Source organism: Podarcis raffonei, chromosome 13, assembly GCF_027172205.1.
Source record: "Podarcis raffonei isolate rPodRaf1 chromosome 13, rPodRaf1.pri, whole genome shotgun sequence".
Taxonomy (NCBI): Eukaryota; Metazoa; Chordata; class Lepidosauria; order Squamata; family Lacertidae; genus Podarcis; species Podarcis raffonei.
In genome coordinates this window covers 26312817-26340524 of record NC_070614.1, presented here as the reverse complement: position 1 = coordinate 26340524, position 27708 = coordinate 26312817, and the positions used below count along the sequence as shown (strand labels likewise).

General features: G+C 46.8%; 1 protein-coding gene across 4 annotated transcripts in view; it reads left to right on the top strand.

The window, feature by feature from the left end:
* RARA (retinoic acid receptor alpha) overlaps window positions 1-27708 on the top strand; it is a 184947-nt gene that overhangs the window by 142680 nt on the left and 14559 nt on the right. For all 4 annotated transcript variants that reach the window (XM_053363878.1, XM_053363877.1, XM_053363879.1 and 1 more), the window contains one exon: window positions 26671-26819. In XM_053363878.1, the coding sequence (XP_053219853.1) occupies window positions 26671-26819 (149 nt within the window). The remainder of the gene's footprint in view (window positions 1-26670; window positions 26820-27708) is intronic.

Sequence of the window (27708 nt, the reverse complement as noted above, 5' to 3'; positions counted from 1 at the left end):
TGTTTTGCTCCAGCACTGGATTACTTTTATATATTTTTCACTTCACAGTTTAGCCTTAAGTCTGTTCCACCTTGCCCCATGTAATTTAAACCTATGGCTGCTTGGTCAAATGCCAGTGTGAAAGCTGGATGATTGTTCCATCTTCTCTATTGAAATCTAGAGCTGTTGTGGTCACTTGTATGTGTGGTAGGTTTTTTGGGGGGGCGGGGGCTACTCTACAATTATGTATGAACATGTAGGGGGACCTTCTGGCGGTTCCCTCACTGTGAGAATTGAAGTTACAGGGAACCAGGCAGAAGAGGGCCTTCTCAGTAGTGGCACCCTCCCTGTGGAAGACATCTGAAGGCAGCCCTGTATAGGAAAGTTATTAATGTTTGTTTTATTATGTTTTTGTATATGCTGGAAGCTGCCCAAAGTGGCTGGGGGGGGGAGTAACCCAGTTAGATGGGCGGGGTACAAATACTAACACTATCATTATCATCATCATCTAGCTGTAGAAACTATTTTAACTTCAGGAGCAACAAACAGCAGTCTCTAGTTTGAATGTAATAGGAAGCCAAGGTTTTTTCATCTCACTCATAGAATAGATTCCTAGATTAACAGAAGTTGGAAGGGACCCCAAAGGCCATCTGTCTAGTCCAACTCCCAGCAACCCAGGACTCTTTTGCCCAACATGGGACTGGAACCCACGACACTGAGATTAATAGTTTCATGCTCTATCAAGTGAGCTAGCCTCTCTTAACAAGGGGGGAAACAAAGTGCGAGTGATTGGACAGCATTTTACTTATTGCCATGTGCAAATGTAGCAATTGCCTGTGTATTTGCATACACACACACACACACACACACACACACACAATATTTTTGAATGTCCACAATCCACAGGTTCAGTTCTGCATGTCGACAGCGTACCCACCCAATGCGATATGCTTCAGATTGTTCTCTGGGGTGAGCACCTTGACAGCTGTCTGCACTGAAATGTAAAAGTGAGGACTGTTCCGTTTTTCAAATGCTTTTAGGTGGATGGTGACCAGGCGAAAAGTCCCCGCACCGTTTCATTACGAGGAAATTAAAAGCGCTATTTGTAAGGGAGCAAATTCTCTCTTTGGGACCTGCGGGCTGGCTATTAAAGAAAGGCAGCTTGTTTGCATGTTGGATGGCTCTGTGGGGAAGTGTGAGGAGGCGCTTCACTAAATTGATGGGATGTAATAAGGTTGCTGGTGTCTGCCCTCCACACCCCCTTAGGTCTGTGGTGGGAAATCTGGTGTGATGAAGCTTCATCAGTTTGGAAGCTGTTGGACAGCTGATTTAGAGCTTAGAGAGCAAGCAGTTCTAGAGGTATCCCCAAATCCTATCACCATTGTGAGTGGGCGTGTGTTGGGGAGGGTGGAGAGTTAATCACTTTTGCATTGGTCATACAGTAGCATAGTGGAACCCTTCTCTCTCTCTCTCATTTACTGTCTCCCCCAGGGGCGGAGGAATGGGGGTGCAGTGGGTGTGGGCTGCCCCGGGTGCCACCACTGAGGGGGGGGTGACAAAATGCCGGGCGGCACTCATCATGGGGCCTGCAGCACACCGGTGCCACTCGCCTCTCCTGGGAGAACAGGCAGACTCCAGAGGCCCCGCGGTGTGTCCCGCCCTATGGGTGGCTTGCCCCCGCCCCTGGGTGCGCCACCCCAGGCGCCCGAGTGGCTTCCTCCACCGCTCGTCTCCCAAATCCCCACTTCATACCAGTTGCCCTGGTTTGTTTGTTTTTAAAAACATTTTCGGCCCAGTTATAGTCATGCTTATGCAGAAGAAAGCAAAACTTATTTCAGTTAGGAATGACTCCCAAGTTTAGGATTTGAGGCATTAGACTGCTATCCTCTCTTGGTGGAAGTGTTCATTTTTAGATATCCCATGTTTCTAGCGCAGTATGTTTGCCAGAAAATTTTGAATTGGAATGATTGGCATGGGGTAGTTTGCATCAGAAAAACGGGGGGGGGGGGGGTTCTGATGCCCTAGACTGAGATACCTAATTTAGCATGTCTGCTTTACTTGTATTTAGTAAACAAAGCTTAACAGTTTTGAAACTGCCAAACTTGCCTAATATTGCATTAGCAAGTGGCATCTGTTCGCTGTTACTAATGAGCTTATGAAACAGGGGAGGAAATTCCATCCCACATTGGTGCATCTCTGGTTTGTTTGGGAATCTTTTGTGTAATTTATTGGTTTAAGAAAAGGACATATGTCGCTGACTGAGCTTCTTACAAAATAGCAGTGTGTGCAATGAAATAACTGTTTCTTGAAATAATCAAGTAGTGCTATTTCTCTGTTTTAAGAACACTATTAAATGAAATGAGGTCCGTTTTAAATAAGGCTTCCCAATTTTGCTGTCCACCCAAATGGAAAATAAAAACCCTGGCAGCAGAAAGGTGTTCCATAGTTATGGAGCACCTGCCAAAGGTTTCGCCACATTCACACCATAGGTTTAAAGAAAAGAATTCCACTGTAAACAGTCATGCCTTCCTTGAAAGAATTCTGGGAGCTGTCATTTGTTAAGGGTGCTGAGACCCCCATTCCCCTCACAGAGCTACAATTGCTAGAATGGATCAACAGACAGTCCCTCCTCACAGCTCTTTGAGGGGAATAGGGGTCTTCCACTTAATAAACAATAGCTGCCAGAATTCTTTGAGAAAACCCACAGCTGTTTACAGTGATATCGTAGTGCTTTAAGTGCATAGTGTGGGTGTCACCTTTCTAGTGTGGGGCATGCGCAGCTCTCCCCATATCATGGGCAGACGCTTAAATTGTGTCCTGGAAGTTCTTGAAAGCCGCTATGACTCTAGACCAGGGGTTTTCAGTAATGGCGACAAGCTTGCCCACCACTGCCTATCTTTCCCTGCTAGACTGGGTGTGCTCAGTCTAGCACATACACTATTTGTACAGGGCAGTGGTGAAGCTTAATAGGCTTAGCCAATGCATGGTCTCAAGAACACTCGCCATAATCCTCTACAACTTGCATGTGTGCACATGCTCTTTGGCAGATAAGTTGGTTTTGACAAGGTGCTCCGAAGCACTGAAAAGCAGTGATCTAGAGCAGTCTTCTCCATCCGTTGGCTAACTTGGCTGAGAACTAAAGATGGAAGAACTCTGCTTCTAGAGCACCAGCTTAATCACCTTTCACCCTCACCTTAGATCACTTTCTCACTCTCCCATCCCAACCCATGTTCCAGGTTTATTGAGAGAATGGAGCAATGGGGTGACCGGTCCTTTGGGGGAAATGGCCTCAGCTTAGTGTTGGAGCACGGCCTTTGCATCAAGAAAGGCCCCAGATTTGAGCCCCTGCATCTCCAGATAGGACAGACTCCTGTCTGCAACCCTGGAAACTGGTCTGAGTTGCCTATATACTGACCCAAGGTAGACCAGTGGTCTGACTCTATATAAGCCAACTTCTTATGTCCCTATGAAAATGCTCAAAATGAGGATTTTGAGCTGCAGTTCAGGCATGCTCATTAAGCAAGAATACAAACAAACAAGACAAATTATTTTTTATTATAAATACAACTGGTGTCGGGGGTGAGTTGCAGAGACATTGGTGATGATCCTTTACCACAGGGTAGATCCATTGATTTTTCAAAAGAGAGCATATGCTGTTGTTTTGTTTTGATTCTTGTTTTATGGCATTGCGTGTCTTGTGTCTAAAGATTTTTTTAAAAAGTAAATTAAAAGAGAGGGTGGGTTGGCTGGAAGGCCCAGCTATAGACTTAGATGTTATCCCTGCCAAAGCTGCAAGGGCCATCTGTACTTGCTCAGAGGCACTTGCTCCCAAGAATTCGAAGACCAAGCACTGAAAATAAATTCCAGGGCTGAGCCTTCTGCTGAAGACTCAAGCCCTAGCCAGGGCAGTACTTGATCCTGTGAAGGGTGGCTTATAAAGGCATGGAGTCCAAAGACCTTTCCTCTGCTTGTGTTATCTGCTAGCTGCTGTTTGTCGAAGAGAGCACTCTGTCTCTTTCCAGCCAGCGCAGGAATTCAAAGCATGCAGGGGCCCTTCGCTGCCGGAGATCTTATCTTCAGGAAGCTGCACACAGTCGTTGCCACGCCCTGAGATGTAGCTGACAGGAGCCCGAAAGGAGGAGAGAGAGAGAGAGAGAGAGAGAGAGAGAGAGAGAGAGAGAGAGAGAGAGAGCCGGGAGCCCTGCCTTCCTAGAGACTGATCCAAAACACAAGGGCTTGGGTCATCTGCCTCTGGCTTTCCTTTCCTGACTCTCTTCTCCCTACTGCATTCTTTGGAAAGGAATTTTAGTGTGTAGTTCCCAGGGGGAATGGGACACACAGAGCTGTCTTCCAAGTCCCACCTTTTGCTGCTGTGTTTCAGTCACAGCTCTTTAAACACAGAATGGAAGTCACAGTGTTCTGTTTTTAATTGGATGGCTTTTAATATATCCATCGCTTCTTGTTGTTTCTTGGTTTTACGAAGTATTGCGAGGACTTCCGTTGAATAGCAAGATACAAATTCTCCTCGTAAGCATGTACAGCGGTACCTCAGGTTAAGAACTTAATTCGTTCTGGAGGTCCTCTTAACCTGAGGTGCCACTTTAGCTAATGGGGCCTCCCGCTGGCACCGCACGATTTCTGTTCTCATCCTGAAGCAAAGTTCCTAACCCGAGGTACTATTTCTGGGTTAGTAGAGTCTGTAACCTGAAGCGTCTGTAACCCAAGGTGCCACTGTAAACAGGGCCCTGTCTTACAGAATTGTTGGGAGAGGAAATGGGGGGGGGGATGGAGATACCTTGATTCCTTTTGGAAACTGAAAGTGTTTATCAATCTATGATTAGCAGAGGTTCATGGCAGGGGTGCCGACTTGAACAAAATACTGGGGGCCCCAGGTAAGCCCTGCCCCGCATAATTGATCACAAGACAATTATTTGAATGGCAATGCTCATCACATTTTATTTGGGGGGGGGAGGCAAAAGGACAAAACTCTTAATATAATCTGCCCTGAAAAGTGGCCGATAAATACTTCTAAATAGGTAAATATTAAAAACAGTAACAGTAAAGAAGTTGGTGCCATAGAGCATAGCCAGAGTGCTTACACAGTCAGCTCTATCGCAGTCAAAATCCAAGGCCAATGAAGCATTTAACTAGTCTCAGTTCCAGCCCCAAGACCTTCTATATCTTGGAGATATTTCTCTTCTCTCCCCCCCCCCTTTATAAATGTGGGTCGCTTTCTTGTCCCCCTTCCTTTCTGTATCCTGCTATTTGTTCTTTATCTTTTTGGAGGGTTGTGGTGGGGGTTGTTCTTTGAGATCATAAGCCTGTGGGCAGGACTTTCTTGTTCAGTACAGCACTTAATTTATAGGTGCTTAATTAATAATGACTATCATTTAAAGTAAAGCACCGGGTCTAAGCAAGCCAGTTTTGCTTTCTCTCTGGCTCGGCTCCAAGCCTGCCACTGGGTTATGGATTAAGTGCGGGGACGGCAAGTTGAGACGGGCTGTGCAGGGACTGCTGTGCCGAGAGAGGCATCTGTTGACCCAGCTGGGAGATGCGGAGTTCCGGCAGGGACAAGGTTCCTATTTATTCAGTGGCATCCTGCTGGCTCAGAGGTGGGGTTGTGTGTGTGTGTGTGTGTGTGTGTGTGTGTGAGAGAGAGAGAGAGAGAGAGAGAGAGAGAGAGAGAGAGTGTGCAGGTCAGCAGGAGCCCCCCCCCCTTCCAGTGGGGATGTCTGGGGTGTGTCTGACCGGGTTTCCTGTGCAAAGGGCTCAAGGAAAGCAAAGCCATGTGGATTCCAGGCTGCTGAGTGAGGTGGCCATTCCCCTTGGAAGAAGGAAGGGAAGGTTCCCTTAGAAGCTGCACCAGAAACAGATTAGCAGCTGAGCTTTCTCTTTATATGTTGGGAGGAAAGAGCGGAGGTCTAGTGGGTTGAAGCAGAGAATGTGGAGAATCCTCCAAGACAAAATATTTCCACATAATGCACAATTTTATTTAACTTGTTGCATTAGTAGACTGCCCTTTTTCTAAGTGCATTGGATTGGGAACCCTTTTCGTCTCAGGGTTCCTGACCACAGGAAGCTTCCCAAGTGCATTTGTTTTGCTGGTTGGTTGGTTGGTTGGTTTCTTTATCAAAACTATTTCTCTACAGCCCTTCCTGTAAACATCATAAGGCGATGTACAAAAATGCGTTAAACTTGCTTATAGAAGAAACAAAACAGTGTGGCCAACATGAGGTTGAAATAGACATATTAAGTTATTATGGCCAATAGTCTGTTATCAATGGACTCTGCTTCGAACCCCCCTTCAGCTCTTCATTGTAAACATGTGCAAATCTGAATTCCCACTGATGTCAGTGTCCCCCACCCAAATTTTGATGGCCCCTCCAGATTGGTGGGGGTTCCTGCTACACAATAATGATTCATTACTGGTGGATTTATACAGGACTGTCCACAACCTTTCCACTTTATTGGTTGTTCTGCATTTTGTTACTGCACAATTGCTATCTGGAGGGGGCATCCTTAATGCTACAGTCAACAAAAGTGAGACCCTGCCCTCAAGAACATTTATGGTATGAAAAATACCTTTGATAGAAAGGTACGGGACATGTACTGATTGGAAACAAAGCAGTATGACTTCCCCCAAACTTTTAGCAGGCACAAATGATACTGAAAGCAGGATTGCATATAACTACCCTGATACCATCATGAGCACAAATAATCACAAATAAAAATTGGACATCTGTAGGCCCTGAAACCCTTGCATTTTTCAGGCAAACACCTGCATGGAACTTTGGGGGCAATCATGCTAAAATGGATAAATGGTGCTAAATGAATACTTGATGTTTATTATGACTGTTATTTTTAAGGTTCACTCGGATGTATTCTCCTCCCCCCCCAAAGGGTGCTCAACTGAATTGGATCCAGCAGCTATGTCACGTGCACGACTGTGCATGGAACATGGCAGGATGAACATCTAGGAAAAGTGCCATATCCCCTATAGTGTGGGAAGTCGATTGCAGTTTTGCTTGCGGTGGGAGAGCAATGATTGATTAGCGCCAGGAGCCACCCGTCTGGAAGCAGCTCTTGTCCACATTCCGCAGCGCACCATACTTGGCCTGCAAATGAGTGGCGTTTCGCAAAACCTCTTTGTTTTGCTCTCTTTGGCAGGAGAGGCTGTCCCAGCACCCCTCTCCTACCTGCCAGCAGCCACACTTAAGTATACAACCAAAATGCTCGTTCCATTTTTTTATTTTTTGAAATATGTGTGTGTTGGGGAAAGGAGGGAAGGAAGGTCCTTCCTCCTCCTCACCCCACCTCCAGCGACATGCCACTGCGCATCAGAATCTTGTCAAATCCATACTTTGCCGGTGCTTGCTCTCTGCCAAGGAAGTTCTTAAATTATATAAAAGAGGCGATAAATTATTGACACCTCTCTCTCCGTCACTTTAATGGATCCGCTTCCTCAAATGGGAGCTGTGATTTATTCAGTGTACCGGGCTGGAGGAGGGGGAGGGTGTTCAAAGCGAGCCTCTACTACATGCCCGGCTTTGCTGAGCATTGAAAATGGCTCATCCCAACCCCCATCCTGGGAGCACAGCTCCCATCCAAATGGTTTGTGTACCTGATAGACAGTGGAGGCCTCCCCCTGGTAATTTGGGCAGGTGGCTGTGCTAAGGGCAGGTTAAAGCATTCAGTAGGGGGTGGGTGAAACTCTCTCTTGTCCAGTTTTCTCCTTGGAGAACCCCCTGATGAAGTTTCCAAATGAAGAACCCCAGTGTTCTCTGGGACACAGCTGGAAAACTACCGTTTTGGGATGTGAGGATGCAAACCGATATTTTCAACCCCAAAGGCCTGCGAGTTTTGGAACTGACTCCTAAGGGTTTCAGGAAGGATCTTTCCCAGCCCCCTTACCTGACAGACAGGAGAGGTAGCTGGAGGTATGTTGTGTTGAAATGGCAAGCTTGGTTGTTCAGAGGGTGCGTTGTGCTACTTTTATATTTCTCTGCAGGTGTGTTCCCAAGCTTGTACAGTGGTACCTTGGGTTAAGAACTTAATTCATTCTGGAGGTCCGTTCTTAATCTGAAACTGTTCTTAACCTGAGGTACCACTTTAGCTAATGGGGCCTCCTGCTGCCACCGTGCGATTTCTGTTCTCATCCTGAGGTAAAGTTCTTAACCCGAGGTACTATTTGTGGGTTAGCGGAGTCTGTAACCTGAAGCGTCTGTAACCCGAGGTACCACTGTATTTGCTTTGGTAACATTTGCAGGGGAGAATCGATGGGTGAGAAGGGAAGGTGCTTTATTTTTCCTGCGTCTTATCAATCATCCTTTGCAGATGCCCCCCCCCCCAAGATATTCATTACTTAACTGCTTAATTTCAGAGCTATTTCTGGCATGTGGGGTACATTTGCAGGGAAGAGCCAGCAGACAAGGGGAGGATTATTTTTTCCCTTGGTTTTATGTGGTTCATATCCTGCCCTTTGGAGAGATCTTTCCTCTTCACATGCCTATTTCTCCCTAGCATTTTGAATCTTTGGGGTAGTTTGTGTTTATCTTTGGGGATCATTTTTACATGTTAACATTAAGAATATCAGGTTACCACCCAACAGTTGCTAAGGAGAGGCGTGGCTGAGCCTTGGACCATGTGAAGCAATGACTAAGAGGAGAAGAGGAAGAGATCTTTATTGAATAACCGCAGCCACCTCCCATAACTTTTCACAGTATCCCTTATGTTAAAAAGGAATCAGTGGCTGAATGGCCAGCAGTCATAGGAAAACCTGTCGCCTCACACGTGTGAAAGAGAATCCTGGGTATTAGGGGAATGTGTGTCTTGTAGTAGGGCTCTAATTGAAAGATTAATCCACAAAAGCTTCTGTTGATTGATTGGTAGGGGGCCAGTTTTGATCTATGAAAGCAAATTTTAATGGGGCTGTGAATAAAGGGCACCCTTTAGATGCTGTTTTGGGTCTGCTGTGTGCCTGTAATAGGGAACGGAGAAATATTAAAGGCAGCTCTCCCTTGTGTAACAGTGGGTGGCCACTTCTGTTGAATCGCAAGCTCTCCCACACTCCCTCCAGTATCTTACAAAGGAACCTCCACTGATGCTTTTTTTTGGTCCTATGCAACTGCACTTAATTAATGGATCTAATCGATTCATTTATAAAGTGGCACATTATTAATCAGCTAAAGTAATTCCTTGTCATCGGTTGACAGCCTCTTCTCTGATATTTCAGAAAACTTTCGGCACGCCCTTGGAGAAGCAGATTTGTTTCTCCCAGCCGCAATTGTATCGTGAGCTCCTATTTTCCTCTGCCAAACGTTGAAGTATGTGCAAATACAACACTTGAGGAGCACTGGCAGAGCGGAGGCCTCAAGCCTTTGAGGAAAGAAAGCGTCGCGACCCTATTGAACGCCTTGGGAAAACAGTCCTAAAAACCAACAAGTATATGCTAAGTCTACGAGCGAGAGCTTTGCCCTGTAAAAACACTTCGTTGCCTTGACTTTTTCTTTTAAAAAAAGCTCCTCCCATGTCCCACCAATTTTTATATTTCATTCCTCAGTGTGAGGTGGTGGCCAAACAACCATGGGGAAGAATCCCTGTTGGCTCACTTTGTCAAACAAAGGTGTGCTCTATAAACACAAAGGTAAAATGCCCTATTTGAGGCCTCCCAGGATCCTTTGTGGAGAGAGTGTGAGAGGCGGGGGGGGGGTGAGGGGGAGAGTCACCTCCTCCCTGGTTTCGGCCTGAGCTTTGCCCTCCCGAAATCAAGGGAAGTAGAGACTTGGGAGCAAGGGGTGGACATCTGACTTCAGAGCAGGTATGCAAGAAAACAAAAGGCAGAGCTGGGAAACTCTAATTCTGTTATTCCCTAACATACAGCATTTCTCATTTAGGCTCCTGGAAGAACAAATGCCTTTAGAAACTTAGGAACCTACCGAGTCAGGTGATTTCAGGCAGGCAACTTTTCCAGCCCTGTCTTTTGCAAGGAAAGCATGTTCTGTATGTCTGGGTTAAAACACTTCTTCTAAGCTAACATTTTCACCTGGGGATGCTTGGTACCAGTGCTGTAACTAATCGTTTCTAGGGCAGGTCCACATCACAACTTTAAAGCACATCAAACACACCTTGACTTCCCTTCTCTCTCTCCGCCCCAGCCCCGAAATCTGGGAGCTCAAGTTTCCTCCTAACAGAGCTACAATTCACAGTAACCTGAACAAATTATAGTTCCCAGGATTCTTTGGGAGAAGTCATGTGCTTTAAAGGTGCATTGCATGTCGTGGCACCTGGACTAGTTAAGAATAGATTTGCCCAGTGCTCTTGAGCAGGAACAAAAACTTGCCAGCCCTTGCTGTCCAGTGTTAGTGTAATTTCTTTCCCCATACCAGAGTTATTCAGTGGTGGAATGCAATGAACTAGGTAAGGCTGCTGACCTAGGGCCAGTAAGAAGCTATATGACAGGGCCACTCTGGTCTGGTTTGCCAATAACACTTAAGTCTTGGTTTGTTTAACAAATCGCAGGTGAACCCGGACGTGCAAACAAATGGTGGCTTGTTTCCCCAAAGTTTAATTTGTTTTCCATCTTCTCTTGCCTCCTGCCTTTGCAGTTTGATGAGCGTCTGGGGTGGGGTGGCCAAACAAACCGTAACTAAGGAAGGGTGCTGGGTTCATAAGTAACGCCAAGCCATAGGTTCATAAGCCGAGGTTCATAAACCAACAGCAAACCATGGCTTCATACTGTGGTTTGTCGACAGCAAGCAAGCCATAGTTACGTGCAAACCTTTCCCAACAGCTTGATGTTAAGCCATAGTTTTCGTCTACCACCTAGAACACATGCTTATTCCCATGGTGAAAAAGAAAGGATTATACAGTTCACTAGTTTACTCATACGTTTTATTTATTCTATTTATATCCTGCCTTTCTCAGTTGGCAGAGCCTTAGTCTCAGGGGCGTGGGTTTGAGCCCCACATCAGGCAAAAAGATTCCTGCATTGCAAGGGGTTGGACTAGATGACCCTCATGGTCCCTTCCAACTCTGCAATTCTGTGATTCCTTCAAGGAGCTTAAAAGTGCCATGCATAATTCTCCCCAATGAGCTTCATGGATAAGTGGGCATATGAGCCCAGGTCTCCCCAGTCCTAGTCCCACACTCTTGGCAATTACAGAATGCTCTCGGTATATTACATGTTTTGCAGCCCTGCCTAGATTGTACCTGGGGCAGGTGCCCTTAAAGTCTCCCCTTCATCGCATTATTGCTCTTTCTCAGCCGGTGGATTTTGCTTCATGACAACAAGGATCTATGACATCTTTTATTCGTCAGGCTTTTTAGTGTCCCCACACCCCATATAAAAGCACATTGAAAACGAAGCTGTTAAAAAAGTAATAATCAGCCGCATAGGTTTACCCGTGGACAACGAAAGCTGATTCAAGCAAGGAAAGATTTTAAAGGTTTCCAGAGGGGCAACTGCAATTTTATCTTGCAGCAAAAGCAAACCAAGAGCTTCAGGGGGCTGCAAAACGTATAATGGCATAAGCTTTCATCATAAGAGGTGTGCCTGAATCCATGACATTATACAAATGGTGGTCTTTAAGGTGCCACAAGACTCTGATTGTTCTTAAAAGGGGTTTGGGAGTCAGTGTTTCTCCATAGGGTGACCAGGTTACAGAGTTGTAGGGCAGAGGTGGGAGTGATTGAGGATCTCTTTCCGTATGCCCTTTTTGTCCGAATATGCTGTGAAAATGTATTAATTCAGAGGATGTTCTCAGCAGATCTGAGAGGCACATATTGAGTTAGGAAATGCTGTCATATTATTGCCTTGACTTCTCTTCAACGTGCCACCATCGAAGTTGAAGCTTGCATAGAACTCTGCTCATTTTCTTGTTCACTTCTGTTTATTGCACAAGGAGGAATCCAGGTGAGCTGGTTTTAATCTTGGAGGGCTGTTGTGATGTGACTTTAAAAAAAAACAACCCCAAAACTTTATTGCAAGTATAACAGAAGGAAAAAAGAAAGAAGCAACGTTAGCTCACATAAACAGTAAAGAAAAATCCATCAATCCTAATTTGAACATGTATATTAATATAGGCAGTCAGTATGTCCAAATGGATATCCAAACAAGATTGATTACAATATATTTGTAGAAAGGGCAGTAATGGATGGGGGTTGCTTATCCTTCCAGCCTTGCAATACAAGTCTTTCTGCACACATAAGGGCTCTCAGGATTAACTTTAGTTGTTTGCCCCCACATTAGAGGAATATAATTTAAATGTTTGTGAACATCAGCAAACACCAAGGATTTTTCCATAGCAAAAATAACGTGAACAGCAGTTTCTGACTCAGAAGAAGACACTTCAGGTCCTCCCTACATCATATGCCTCAAAGAGGCACGATTACCATTACACCACCAACATCTGTCTGAACCAGCCAGTTTCTTCCTGTGAGTCCCCAGAATTTAGGGTTCCTCCACACTTCTGCTTGTGCCGTGGCCGAGAAAGTATGTGTCTGAGTAGTTTTCTGCTTGATCCACACTTTCTAAGCATGGATCCATGCCGTTTTCCCCTCGCCCCCACTGCTTTCCGAGGGAGGACCCACTCTTTAGCAACAGATCGGAACCAACGCCAATCCAGGGGAAAAACCCGAATTGCTGTTTGCTCCAATTGAGCGCTAAAGCTGGGAGAAGAGGGAGTGTGCACAAGCCCATTGTGTGTGAAGGATTTGCTTTAAAAGAGAGGGACTTGACTGGCAAGTGTGTAGGCATTTGTGTTTTCTATCTACGCAGTTGACACTTTGCTCAGTGTGTTATAGCAAGGCATGCAGGTAAATATCGAGATACACAGGCTGGGTTTTGGTTGGGGGAGCGAGTATTGGAGGTTGAGAAGGAAAGGGACATGCCGCTTGCGCTCATGGTTCGTATTTGCTTAGAGGAAAGGGGATGGTTGAGTCTCCATTGATCCCACCTGACATCCATTGCTCCCCTACTTAAATATCTAGCTTCCGTAAACATGTGTCAGTCTTTTAAGGTGCCACCATTTTTGTTACAACAAGCTAGTTGTACCACTACCCCTCTGGAACAGTTTGTCCAGATTTGGGGTGTGTAAAAGAAGATGCGCTTTGTGGATTTGCTTGGGGGGGGCAGCCTTGTGTAGGAATTTGCTTGATTGTGCCAGCTTGAGTCAGCTGTGTATGTGTGCGGGTTAGTCTGTGGGTATCAAGCTGGAGAGAGGGATTTTTTTATGTTCTGTATTTTTATTTATCCATGTGGGCATTATTCTTTATTAAATTTGTATACCACCCTATGCCCAGCGATGTTGGGGCAGTTCACAACATAAAACACAGAATACATTCAAAAAATAAAAACAAAGACAGCCCAATAACCTTTCCACACTACATTTTAAAAGGGCATCAGGTCGTAGATTTGTGGAGTGTGCATGTGCGTGCACACATATGTATTGGATGGTCATGCATCGTTCCAAGTCAGTTTCCCCCAAATGTATCAGCAGATGGATCAGAGAAACACACCATAAAACAAACTTTATATGCAAGCGAACCTACAGTTATCGAAGAATTACATTCCACAGTGCTGGTAACAGAGTAGGCATGTTATTTTGTTAGTGTTTTTGTGGAATATGTGTTTTTCTGTGACATGCTTACCTGTTTGGTGGGGCTAAGGCTGCAGTCCTAAGCACAGTCGGTAGGAAACCAGGTACCATGAGCTCTGGAGGGCCGACTCCCAAATAATCAGAAGAACATAGGAAGTTGCCTTATACAGTAGTACCTCTGGTTGCAAACAGGATCTGTTCCAGAGGCCCGTTCACAACGTGAAAAGCTGAAGTGCCGTATCTGCACAGGTGCGTGGTGTGATTTGGCGCTTGTGCACATGCGCGAAGCACAATTTAGCGGTACTGCGCATGCACATGCAGCGAAACCTGGAAGTAACCCTTTCCAGTATTTCCAGATCGCCGCGGGACGCAATCTGAAAAAACGTAACAGGAAGCAAATGTAACATGAGGTATGACTGTACTGAATCAGACCACTGATCCATGCCAGAGGCTCGGCAGGGAATTTTTCCTAGTCCTATGCTGGGGATTGAACCAGGCACCTTCTGCATTCAAAGAATTACACTCAACAGTGCTGGTTACGGCCCTTCCCCAAATCATGCTCAGGATTAGGCTGTAAATATAAATTGGGTTAGGATATGGCATACTGTACCATGAGACAGATTATATCATGTCCGCACTGTGTATATGAAATAGGCAGGTGTGTGTCAATAAGGCGCATGATCCTGAATGTTGGATACATTTGTAGTGTGCACATGCGATAGAGGAGTCATCTGCCTTTGTTTTTGTCCAACTATATACACTTGCTTCTAGTCTTCATGTGAGATTACAAACAAACCGCCATTTAAGCCAAGGACCATGAAAAACCTGAAATTCAAAACATGCTCCAGTTCTGACCAATTCCCCTTAAACAACTGTTTTAAATATTTACTTATTATTGGATAATCTGACAATGACCAGTGTTTCACCAGCCCCTATTCTAATGAAGTATTTTACTGTTTTTCCAATATTTTGTAATTAGGGATTTAGAGAGTGGAAGAGAAAATTAAGTCTCAAACGTGATACATTATGTTTTTTTCTGAGAGCAGATAAAAAACTAGTATTACCCAACAAACCAATAGAGTATGTTGGGAACATTAACAGGCTTTTGAACACCATTGGCAAAACTCATGCCTCGCAAATGGAAGGTGTCGGGTTTATTCCCTGGCATCTCCCTGAAAGAATCAGGAAGGAGGAAAGAGACAGTGCCGGGTTAGAGAGACAACTAGTCTGACCTGGAACAAAGCACACAGGTGTTAGATTTTCTAAGGGGTGTTTTAATGGAGATATCTTAGTACATTAGTACAGTCTTGAGCTTGGTCTAAAAAGGTGGGGAATTAAAATATTTAAGAATACAATGACTGTGAAATTATCATGTGGGATTCCCATTGACATTTAACAAGGGATGCATTAGAGAAGGTTTTGCTGGAATGCGACATAAGTAAAAACGCTGGGCTGCACTCCGTCCATCACAGGTACCATCCCAGTGCAAGGAAGGGATGGCTCAGAGGTGGTCACAGCAGAGCCTAGTTTCTCTCTCCTTGGTATCCGCCTGTGGGCAGTCAGCATGCCAGGTCAATTCTGGAAAGGGGGCACTTTCTGCTCCATCAAGAAACATGAGCTCCGACATGGGAGGTGTGCCCAAGCCTCTCATTCCCACGCAATCTTTGTTTGCACAGTGGGTGGAAGAGCAAAACACAGCTCTGGTATGCTCTCTGTGGATTCTTCCAGGTACAAGTACTGTGCTCCTGGTGGACTAAATCACTGAACCAGGTAGAGGGCCTTCTCGGTAGTGGTACCCGCCCTGTGGAACACCCTCATATCAGATGTCAAACTGGTAAATAACTATATGACCTTTAGAAGGCAGCCCTGTACAGGGAAGTTTTTAAATGGCTGACGTTTTATTGGATATTATTATGTTTATTTGTAGCCCACCCATCTTACTGGGTTGCCTCAGCCACTCTAGGCAGCTTCCAACATATATAAAAATGTAATAAAACATTAAACCAGGCACCCCCAAACTCGGCCCTCCAGCTGTTTTGGGACTACAACTCCCACCATCCCTGACCACTGGTCCTGTAAGCTAGGGATGATGGGAGTTGCAGTCCCAAAACAGCTGGAGGGCCAAGCTTGGGGGTGCCTGCATTAAACCTTCAAAAGCTTCCCTATACAGGGCTGCCTCTAGATACCTTCTAAAGGTTATATAGTTACTCATCTACTTGACATCTGATGGGAGGGCGTTCCACAGAGTGGGTGCCACTACCAAAAAGGCCCTCTGCCTGGTTGCCTGTATTTTGTTGGGAGCTGCCCAGAGTGGCTGGGGCATCCCACTCAGATGGGGTAGCATATCAATAATAAAATTATCATCATCATTAATATTGCTGCGTCAGATTCATTCTGTTAAAAATCTTGCAGAACCCTACCACTCTCCTATAGCACATGAAACCAAATGCAACTTTTCTTCAAAAAGAATTGTACAGTCATACCTCGGGTTACAGACGCTTCAGGTTGCGTTTTTTTGGGTTGCGGACCGCCAAAACCCGGAAGTACCGGAACAGGTTATTTCTGGGTTTCGGCCGTCGCGCATGCGCAGAAGCACTAAATCGCGCTTTGCACATGCACAGATGCACCGAATTGCAACCTGCGAGTGTGTAGGCGCACCGTTGCGGGTTGCGAACTTGCATCCCGCACGGATCACGTTCGCAACCCGAGTGTCCACTGTACTGGATATTTCTGTAGTGAAAGTGCGTTGTAATATTATTTTGCGTGTGTATGCATATGCTGGAGCAGATTGGGGTGTGTGTTTGTTCTCTTTTTCTGTGAGGTGTGTGCTACAAAGCCATATGCGTATGTGGTTCAGATCTGTACCAGAGTATGGGTGAGACTAGTCGTTCCTGCATTATCGGGCCTTTCTGGCCCAGGGAGATAATAGGTCCTGCCAGATCCGCACCCCCACCCCGCACTCCCCTTGACTCCTCTGCCATGACCCACCCCCCTCCTCTGGCGTGTCCATTGTCGAGTGCCATGGCCCTCTCTGGCCCCACAATGGCTGCCTTTGTGCGGCTGGTAGCTTGCCTCTTTTGTCAAGTGCCCTTTTTAATGCCTCGCTTCCCCTCCTCTTGGCCTCCAGGCAGCTCTGCTGATTACCTCCACCTCCCTCATCACAGTCTAGTCCCGGCTGTTTCAGGGGAGATCACGTCCCCACCGTCCGTCCGTCTGGGGAGAGGGAGGAATGTCCCTCCATTACGTTCCAGAGTTGTCCTCCTTTACACAGTGCATAATTAACTGGCAGAATGATGTGGTGTCCACTGGCTTGAAGTGGCTTTTTCCGAGAGGATTAGAGAGCGAGAGACATTCATGGAGGGTACAGATCTATCACGGGCTGCTGCAGTCAGGGTTCTGCTCCGGGAGAAACTTTCTGAGTTAACTGTTCTTCATCTGCCCCAGCTTCTCCTTCCCTACGTTTTGTGTCTTGGCCTGGCTTACAAATACAAACTCTGCATTGAGGAAATGGGAAAAGCAGCTGCAGCTAAACTGCAGTTCTTTGTTTCCCGGAAGACCTATAATATAGTCAGGACGGATCCAGGAAGCTGTGTCTTGTCTCATCTGAATGCTGGTTCAGCTGGATTTTTGAAACCACAGCTGATGGAGAACTGATCTTTTTACGCTTCCAATGGAGGATGGCCAGGTGAAAATAGAGTAGGAGTCCTGACACCTTTTGTGTCAGCCCATTGTCCTGCCCCCAAAGTCACCTCTAAGGCACGTTTATTTTGTGGGGGGTGGGTGGGTGGGGAGAGCATTGTCTCTATCTGTTGGCACATTCTGGAAGCCCAGCCTAAGTTTTTACAGTGGTGCGGAATATCTAAGCTTTTAAAAAATTCAAAAGCCATTTTGGACCGTGTTCTCCCAAGGGAGTTGTGGGCACTGCTTAATTTAGAGCAGAGCTGCTCTAAAAGGAAGTCCTGGCCCTTAACTCTTTAAGGAGATGGGATCAGACTTCAGAGGTGAGGAGAGGGCATTTCATACATGCACAGAAGCACTCTTTTATTAGCTCGTACCTAAAAAAGGGCCAGGGACTAGGATGGGAGCAGGTACTGCTAAATAAATATGGCTGAACGAAGAGGGGTGGGGCTGTGCGGGTTCAAGATAAATAGGGCCTGCAAGAAATTGCTTCCACTTGCCCCACGGCCCCCGCCCACTGCAGTATGCTGGAAAAGATGGGGGGAACCTTTCTGACCCTAAAATAGTGGCTCTGCACACATGGTAACAGCTCTCCCTTTTTTTGCAGTGTGGCCTGGGGAATTGTGACAGGTTTTCTTGCAAACATTTCCCCCCTGCAAAAAGAAAATATTCTGCTGGCTAAATTGGGAGGGGTTGCTGGGGGCTGTGACAGGGGAAGGGGGGCAGCAGTGCTCCCCGTCTTTTGAGAGAGATTCCAGAAGCCCTGACCTCCCCTCCGCACCTGCAGTTTTCACCAAAGAATACGACCTCTGTTTGCTGCCTTTGGGTGGGAGGTGGGCACCCTTGGCTCTGGCCCAGCAAGGGCATGTCGGAGAGCAGTTAATTTGCGCCTCCGTGGGCATAATTGGGTGACCCGACAGCCGTCCTGTTGGCAAGGGGAACAGTCATCTCGTTGTTCTAGCTACTGGCTTTCCCTTTTGTCTTTGCCCCAGGCGATGGGGGGCTGGGAACAATCCATTGTGAACTGTACATTCCCTGTTCTGGTGTCTCGGCCTGCTTTGCAGGAGGTGTCCCACCCCCCTCACAAACCCTTATGGCAACTGCCCCATTTTGACGAATAAGGGATTTAGGACAAGCCGGGTGACTGGGGGCAAAATATCTTGACAGTGAAGGACGTCAAAACTTTCTACGAAAGCCTGAAATGAACTGAAACTTTATAGTAGGCCGTGAGATGATGGTCAGCTTGCATAGCAAAAGGGAGTTGCTAGGAATGAGAGTGTCTCTTCCATGAAACTCTTGCGGGACTTGGGACCATTCTGTAGAACAGGAGAGTGCTGAGGTAAAAGCATGTTATTTATTTGCATTTATTTCCCACCTTTTCCTCCAAGGTGGCTTACATGGGTCGTTGTCGTCCCTCATTTAATCCCCACAACCACCCTGTGAGGTAGGTTAGGCTGACAGGCAGTGACTGGGCCAAGGTCACTGACTGTCACTCATGGCTGAGTGGGGATGTGAACCCCACTCTCCCAGGCTCTGGTCCAACACACTAACCACTATACCACACTGTCTTTTATACAGAGGCGAATAATCATGCATTCCTGTAGAAGGGACATGACAGCTTGCAGGTTTTTTTTATTGTTTTGAATAAATATATATTATCCCATTTTTTAAAAAAAGCTGCAGGAAAAAACAAAACTTGGCAGTGTTTAAAAGTGTTTCACGACTATCTTGGTAGCACCGGCGCAGGATGTGTGGCAGAACTGCAGATGTTGTAAAGCAAGGGTGGGGAAGCTTATTCAAGGCAACAGATGTGACTCCTCTATCTTTGTACAGGAGGCTACATTCCTGTCAGGCAATGTATTATCACAGGTCAAGGAGATGTTTCAGCACAGTAAAGGGGGTGGCCTGGGAAGACTCCCAAGGACGGGATGGAGAGGCAAAGAGGGCCTCATTCAGACCCCTGCTTTGAAGAAGTGTAGCTTGTTTCCAAGGCAATGTCTAAAATCCCTGGTAGAGGACAAGGATCCTGAGATCACATTAAGGGTAGCCAAATTCTGTGCGATTGCCATAAAACTTAGGGAACAAGCTGTGCTACCATAATGATTAAGGTTTTAAATGAAAATTTTAGGTTATATGTTAGTGACTAAGTTTTAATTTATATATTTTTAAACTGTTGCTATATCTGTATTGTCCCTGTTATACCTAATTGCAAATTCAAATGTATCCCTATCGTGTTTTATGACTTCCTTGATATTGTATGTGGGCTGGAACTGGTCTGTGACCAAAATAATAAAATTTGTTCGTTCTGGTTCATGGGGTCACGGAGAGTCGAACACGACTAAGACGACTAAACAACAACAAAAGCTTTTAAAATTACATGTATATATATATGTTCAAGTAGGGGACATTCCTGGCGATTTCAGATAGTAGCTTTCCAGACCCTGGATGCACCTTTTAACCCCATGTGTGCATCTGGGAGCCCACTTCTTAATTTGTCATAGTGTGTGCTGGTGGTGGTGCTGCTGTTGTGGCCAGGCCCAGTTGTGGGTCTCAACCCACCAGTTGAGGGCCAGTGGTCTACGATTCAAAAAGCAGCACGGGGACCTCTAAATGTCGTTGGGACTCCAACTCCTATCAACCCCACCACCACCATTGGCCATCCTGGGAGTTGGGGTCCATATTGGCTGCATAAGAGACCACCAAGGGCAGGCCGTGCTTAAACTTGTTTAAATGTAGAAGCGTCGTGTGCTGGGAGACATCAGTAGGTGTCATGGCCGAACAGGAAATTGGAGGCAAGCAGGGCGCCACCACTGACTTTTCTAAGCAGAACAAAGAGGTCTAATAATGCTAAAGGTCGGAAATGGTTGATGTCTGAATAGGGCTATACGGAATAAATCTGAACCGTTGCCATCCTTGAATCATAAGAGTTGGGTCATCTAGTCCAACACCCTGCAATGCAGGAAGGTGCCTTACAGGGGATCGAACCTGCAACCTTGGCATTATCAGCACCACACTGAGCTATCTTAAGTCCTGACAGTTAATACCTCGGAATGCAGTCACCGTGTGTTTCCTTCAGGTTTCCTGGTTTGTTCTCCAGGTACAAGGGAGCTGGGTAGCCGGAATTTTGTGTTTGTGTGAGAGAGAAAATTAATAGGGCTCTCAGAGCTTAAATGTTCCCCTTCCACTGTATCTTCCTAGACTCAACTATATTTTTCCATAGCCAGAAACATGGCATAGCCATGCTCCAAAATGTTCTGCTTTTCCCTTCTTCTTAAGACTCCATTGCCCTCCGAAAAGAGCCCTCCCTCTCCTCGCAACAAACCAGCTCCCTTTCCCAACGTCAGAAGCAGGCCCCAAACCCCTGCTTCCAACTGAATGCTAATTCATACCTTCAGGCATATTCATGTGGTAAATATCTTTTCCTGGACGGTACCACTTCAGACTGAAGATGAGGTAATTGCATCCTAAAGAAAACAAACAAAACTAGAAACCTTGCGTGTACAAAATAAGCATGAAAGGGGAAGTAAATATGTTTCAGCTTGCCCTCTTCCCTGATGCGCTGCCTTTCTGTGTGCAGGGAGTGAGCATTCTAATATACCCCACACACTCTCACACACTTCCTCCTGAAGTTGTACAGTCCAGGAAAAGCTTGATGATTTGATTCTGCTAAATGTATTACTTGGCCCTCGTTAGAATCCTGTCTTGGCTTCCTGCCTGGTTCCTTGTTTTACTCATGAGCCCAACCCAACAGACTCTTTGCAGATTTGAGGAAACAACCCAGGAGTCCAGGTTACGCTAGCTATAATGACAATTGTGATAAATGAGCAATTTTGAGTCAGGGCTTCGTCTCAGACCTGTTTTCTGTTCAGCAGTGGAACAAATGAACTAACAAAGGGTGTTTCTGAGCATCTGTAGAGTGCCCCTCTCTCATCACTGGCTTAACCACAACCTGTCCCCTATGTATCTGGGATTATGAATACAGTCATACCTCAGGTTACAGACGCTTCGGGTTGAGCAATTTCAGGTTGCACACCGTGCCGAACACGGAAGTACTGGAACGGGTTACTTCTGCGTTCCAGCGCATGCGCAGAAGTTTCTAAATCGTGCTTTGCGCATGCGCAGAAGCGCCGAATTGCGACCCACGTTTGCGCAGGCGTGGCGCTGCGGGTTGCGAACCTGCTTCCCACACAGATCACGTTCGCAACCCGAGCGTCCACTGTAAAGGGCTTCCAGGAGAGACAGTCTCTCCCTTTTGCAATTCAGCACTGGCTCCAACCTGCTGGGCTCTCAGCCTTTCTCAGAATTAGGAACAGAATCCAGCATATTAGTTGCTCAGATAGCCATGTGCCTCTGTGTCTCCCCTGTGGTTGGCTTTGGGCCACACTAGGATGTGTGTGTGTGTGTGTGTGCGCACGCGCATGTTGGGGTAGGGATGGGAGGGGGAATCGGCCTTGTGAGACCTTGCATTTGGGGCCATCAGGGTGAGGACGTCATGGGCCGTGAGATGGTGCAAAGTCCTTGGGGTGCATTCCCCAGCTGTGAGCCTCTTCCTGCACAGAGGCCCCACTCAAACGAAACCCCTTTCATGTCTAATCTCCTGGCATGCGCCAGCCCTTTTGTTTGGCAGGCCACATCCTGGCTCTATTCCCTGCAAGGTTGTGTGTGTGTGTGTGTGTGTGTGTATGGGGCTTTTTATTTTTTTTAAAAAAGTGGTTAAGAAGGGGGGAGCTAATCAAACCCATCCTTGGGGGACTGGCCTGGAGGCCTTTCCCATCTGAAGGCCTGCTCACCCTGCGCAGGGCCAGGCCTTTTAATATCCTGTCTGACTGGTTTACTCCGGACTCCGGCTTGAAGAAAAACATCGGCAGACATCCTACAGGAAAGGGGCTGTGGGTGTGCAGCCAAGCGCCTTAACCTTTTCATGCCTGGGGGAGCGGAAAACGCATCGCACATGTGCAGGCTGTGTTTCTTTTCATTGCTGCCCTTGTTTTGCGACTGTGCCCATGCAGGTCCGCGCATTTGCATGGCCACAGCTTCTCGTCTGTTTTTATTGACAAGCTGCTCAGACCCACCTTGCCTTTTGACAACTGTGGCAAAGAAAAGAAAAGAACCCAGCATTTGGTTCCCAGTCTTCCCTCCGCTCTACTCTTCTCTAGATCATAGCCCCTTCTCCCCTCTGGAGAAGGACGGCTGGTCTTGACCCCATGTCTTGCACATGCCACCACACCCCCTCTGGTGAGCAGTCTTGAATCCAGGAGTCGTGGGAACCAAAACATTTGAACAAGGTTGTGCCAGGGTGGAGGTGAGATCAGTAAACTTGTGTGTGTGCATGTGTGCGTGTGCGCACATGCGTATACACACACACACAGAGCATTTCATGGGACTGGAGCCTAGAAGCTTGGAGGGAGGTTTCCCTCTTGAGTCCACCTCTCTGGTAGGTCAGATTTTCCTTAAAAGATTCCGTGTGGCTCCATTTTGTGGCACACAAGTTGAACAGATCGGATGGGGGTGCATCTCAGGGCCTGCCGTCATGATACGTTGGATTACAGTTAGTTTTTATGCTGCTTTCCAGCCAGGACAGCCCCAAGGCTGCACATGCAAGTTAAAAGCGCAAAATAAAACAATAAAACACCAATTAACAAACAAGACTTATCGAGAGAGGGGGGGAAATAATAGTAAGTCCTGATAACATCTTAGAGAAACAGAAGGAGGATGAAATCAGGGGCCTCGTGCAATGAACACAAGTTGTCCTCGTAAAACTCCAGATGGTAAGATGGCCTTCAACATCCATTGGGAGGAGTGGAGGGAAGAATCTGTAAACAGACCTTCCAAGGGAAGGAGGTTCCATAGCCTAGGAGCCACCATGGAGAAGGTTCGTCGTCCTTTGTACAATGGCAGGACACGGAGCAAAAAACCCTGCAAATATCTCAATGGTCTAGCAACCTCCTTTGGAAACAAGAAGTCCAAGTTGCTTTGGAATTTGAAACAAACTGGGAGCCAGAGTAGTTCAAAGAAAAGCAATGGCTTCCACATGGTGGACCTCAGGAAAAAGCACTTGGCACTAGTTGTAGTTTCCAGACATACTTCCATGTAGAGCTTACTAGTCTAACCTTAAAGGTAAAGGTAAAGGGACCCCTGACCATTAGGTCCAGTCGTGACCGACTCTGGGGTTGCGGCGCTCATCTCGCTTTATTGGCCGAGGGAGCCGGCGTACAGCTTCCGGGTCATGTGGCCAGCATGACTAAGCCGCTTCTGGCGAACCAGAGCAGCGCACGGAAACGCCGTTTACCTTCCCGCTGGAGCGGTACCTATTTATCTACTTGCACTTTGATGTGCTTTCGAACTGCTAGGTGGGCAGGAACAGGGACCGAGCAACAGGAGCTCACCCCGTTGTGGGGATTCGAACCGCCAACCTTCTGATCGGCAGGTCCTAGGCTCTGTGGTTTAACCCACAGCGCCACCCATGTCCCTTAGATGTAGTCTAACCTTAGATGTGACCAAAGCATGAGTGATAGTGGCTGTCTTCTTCAGGAAGGGCTGTGATGTTGGTTTGTTTTGGGGTTGTTTTTTTAATTGAGGCATTTTTATCCCACCTTCACTTCCATAAACTTAGGGCATGTTTACATTAGACTGGGAGAGAAGGCGGGGTGGGGGGGTGGGAGAGAGAGAGAGAGAATCTGACTGTCCTGTCACTCAGGAAGCTTCATGACTAAGTAGAGATTTGAGTCCCAGGTCCAGTGCTCTTAACTACTACCAGGGGTCAGCAAACTTTTTCAGCAGGGGGCCGGTCCACTGTCCCTCAGACCTTGTGGGGGGCCGGACTATAATTTGGGGAAAAAATATGAACGAATTCCTGTGCGCCACAAATAACCCAGAGATGCATTTTAAATAAAAGGACACATTCTACTCATGTAAAAACACACTGATTCCCGGACCGTCCGTGGGCCGGATTAGAAGGCAATTGGGCTGGATCCGGCCCCCAGGCCTTAGTTTGCCTACCCATGCACTACACCAGCCTGGCCCACCTGCCCGAGCTGTGCAAAAGTACTTCCGGCTACAGCCACCACTTGAGTATCCAGGAGCACAGGATAATCCCCAAACCATGTGCCAGACTCTTGAGAAGGAGGATCATCCCATCCGGAACAGGATAAATACCCATCCTTAGATCAGCTTCCCTGCTGGCCAGCAGCACCTCTGTTTCGCCACCTCCTGTCCCCAGCTTCCTTTAGGCACCTTTTTCATTTTGCCTGCTGAAGGATCTGTGTAACTCCAGAGCTTGCGTGCTTTTTTGATTCAGTAAAATTAAGCTCACCTTGTTCTGCTGTTTTTTGGCAGGAGGGAGCTCCCTCCTTAACTAATCCTGCAAGTTGGCCCCTCAGAATCTTGGCTTCCCATCCCATTTGCTGTAACCCATCTCAGACCCCTGCTTCCTTCTCTCAGATGGGAATAATATCCAGGCTTTTAGCTGCATCCTGTTATAACCAGCCTAGACCTGCTTCCTTCTGCATCGGTGGCTAGGAGTCCAGATTCCCAGGCTTTTCTTCCTCTAGGGATCATCCGTAGGATATATTGCATTTTAAATGTCTTCTAAAAACCCTTTTCTACCTTTCGTCACACTTCTGCACCATTTCTAACCAAGGTCTCTCGTTTGTCGCAACTGCATTATCTCTCCCCACCCACAGAGAAATGTGACATACTTTATAGGGGATTCCCTGCCTCATATCACAGACACAAGATTGCACTCTTGTAGTCAGTGTTAATTAACTTGGAGCAACCAGGCAACAACTATTCACACCCCTTTTGCCCTAGAAGCAAAAGAACCTAGATCCCCGGTTATTTTGCTAAACTCCGTTGTTAAGCAGATATGCACTCTGTGAAAGCACAGAGGCACTTTGGTCTGTACAATAACACTGTGTGTGTGTGTGTGTGTGCGTGTGTGCGCGCGTGTGTGTGTGCGTGTTTCTGGCATTAAATTGCAGGTTTTGTTGTTGTTGTTTTTAAGACAAGTGTCTGGATTGTTTTATCGTTCTCCTTCCCGAAAGCAAACCCCTTCCCTTCCGGATCCAGGAATCCAGCAGCGTCAAGTGACTACTGCGCTGCCCCCCTTTCCCCCTCCCCACCACCCCGCCCTGTTCTGTTGAGCTGCTGTGCCAAGCATGTAAAGCTCCTGGGATTGGCTGTGTCTGGCTCAATCCCACATCTTATTTCTCTGGCCTGAAAATGTCAAATCGCATATCGCTGTGGTGCCATCCCACCCTTGCGGAGAGCATGCTGGAGGCGGCTTCCAAAGCTTCCAGGCCTTCGGGCATCCCTGTTTGGAGTTACTCTTCCCTACTGGGCTGTCCTGTTCCCACTTCTCAGTGTTTCTCGGGGAGGGTATCTTACGTAAAGGCTTTATGGTTGCAGAATCTGCCTGCTAAAATATGAGCAGCTGAGCAGCATCCCTCCAGGACAGAGCGCTGGGGCAGCTCAGGCTCCAATCCTGCTGTTGAAACCACAGAATAGTTTTCCCAGGCGGCCAGCTGACATTTGTACAGTGGTACCTCGGGTTAAGAACTTAATTCATTCCAGAGGTCTGTTCTTAACCTGAAACTGTTCTTAACCTGAAGCACCACTTTAGCTAATGGGGCCTCCTGCTATTGCCACACCGCCAGAGCACGATTTCTGTTCTCATCCTGAAGCAAAGTTCTTAACCTGAGGTACTATTTCTGGGTTAGCGGAGTCTGTAACCTGAAGCGTATGTAACCCGAGGTACCACTGTACTGGGATTTGCCTCTGATTAGCAGCCGTTGCATGATCTGGGGGGGGGGCACCCCACCCCACCCCAGATTTCTAAGTTCAGTCAAGACAAAACCCCAAATTCAGTGCAAAGGATACAAATCGATAATCAAACAGCAATTGTTTTAGAATGTAATCTTCCTTGCATCCTGCGTTAGTATCCCTGCAGAGAATTTGGAAGGGTTTTTTTCTTTCTTTTTCTTTAGGGCAGTTAATAGTAGGCAGAATCAAGTAAGATATTTTTGTGCGCAAATGTCTCAAGAGCACATGCCCACGCTCCTTCCTTGTCTTGCGTCTATTTCCCATCACAGATCAAATGTGTGAATGGACCATGTCACAGATCAAACACCATGGACACAGCTTTCATTTCTCCTCACATCACCTTGCATGGAAGGTTTTTTCCGTGGAAACGGTTCACACATTCAGCTCCAGCCAAGCATTCAGCCCTCAAACATAGGGGAGAGAAGTGATGTATGAACACAAGGCCCATAAGTGGCATTATGAAAGTGAATTGGTCGGGTGATTTCATCATGTAGGTTCCAGGCAGACTCCCCACCCCCACCCCAAATGCAGCCTCTTCTGTTTGCGCATTTAGGCCCTGAGAAGCTCACCTGATTTCTCTTTCTCTTTTTTTCTGCAGCCATTGAAACGCAGAGTACCAGCTCGGAAGAGATTGTGCCCAGCCCCCCTTCACCGCCCCCACTGCCCCGAATCTACAAGCCCTGCTTTGTGTGCCAGGATAAGTCTTCTGGCTATCACTATGGGGTCAGCGCCTGTGAAGGATGCAAGGTGAGAATGGAAAGGGCAGCTGGGAAAGGAGACCTATTCTGCAGGGGAAAGACATGGGCGGGGGGATGCCAATTGGTTGGTTGTGTGAGTTGCAAGTACAGTTTTTAGCCGCCGAGACAGACCACAGGCAATTAGAAAAGATGGGCCATGAACATGGAACTCTTGAGACAGGTACTGCGATGTAGTGGGGACGATAAAAAGTGAAGCACACCACACGTTCACTCCTTCTGGCTGGCGTGTTTTCCCCCGCACACAGGCCTTGTTGCTAGGCCCCATTGAAAGTCACACAAACACCCTGTTTCCCTGTTGCTACCACCTGCTCCCCAGCTATTAGGGCCGGTACTGTGATGCCATGTCCCATAATAATATGAGGCCACTAAGTTTAGGTTTTGCCCCTATCCCATGGGTATAGGGGGGTAGAACAGTGTTCACGCAGAGCTTAGAAGCCAAGCTCTGCACCCTTCCACGCTAGGAGGAATTATTATCACTATCGTTGTCGTTGCTAATATTATTATTGTTAGAATTTATTACCCGCCCCTGAACCTAAGGTCCCAGGGTGGCTTACAATTTTAAAAGCCTAATTGATATTAAAGCACAATATTAAAAATAGTGCAAGACAACTTAACATTACAAAAACCAACAAGCTGAGTCCTGAAAATAATACATCTCAAGTATCAAGAGGCGCGTCTTCAGCAGTGGAGATTTCTGGGCACCAAGTTGGCAAGCACAGTTTCAAAACCTCTGCCTTAGTCCATAGTTAAAACCATTTCCACTGTGTGCGTTTTTCCTTCTTGCAGACTGAGACAAGCGAATTGTTGTAAGACCAAGCAACAGTCCAGCAATGTAGTTGAGGTGATAGGATTGTAGTGTTGGAAGGGACCCCCCCCAG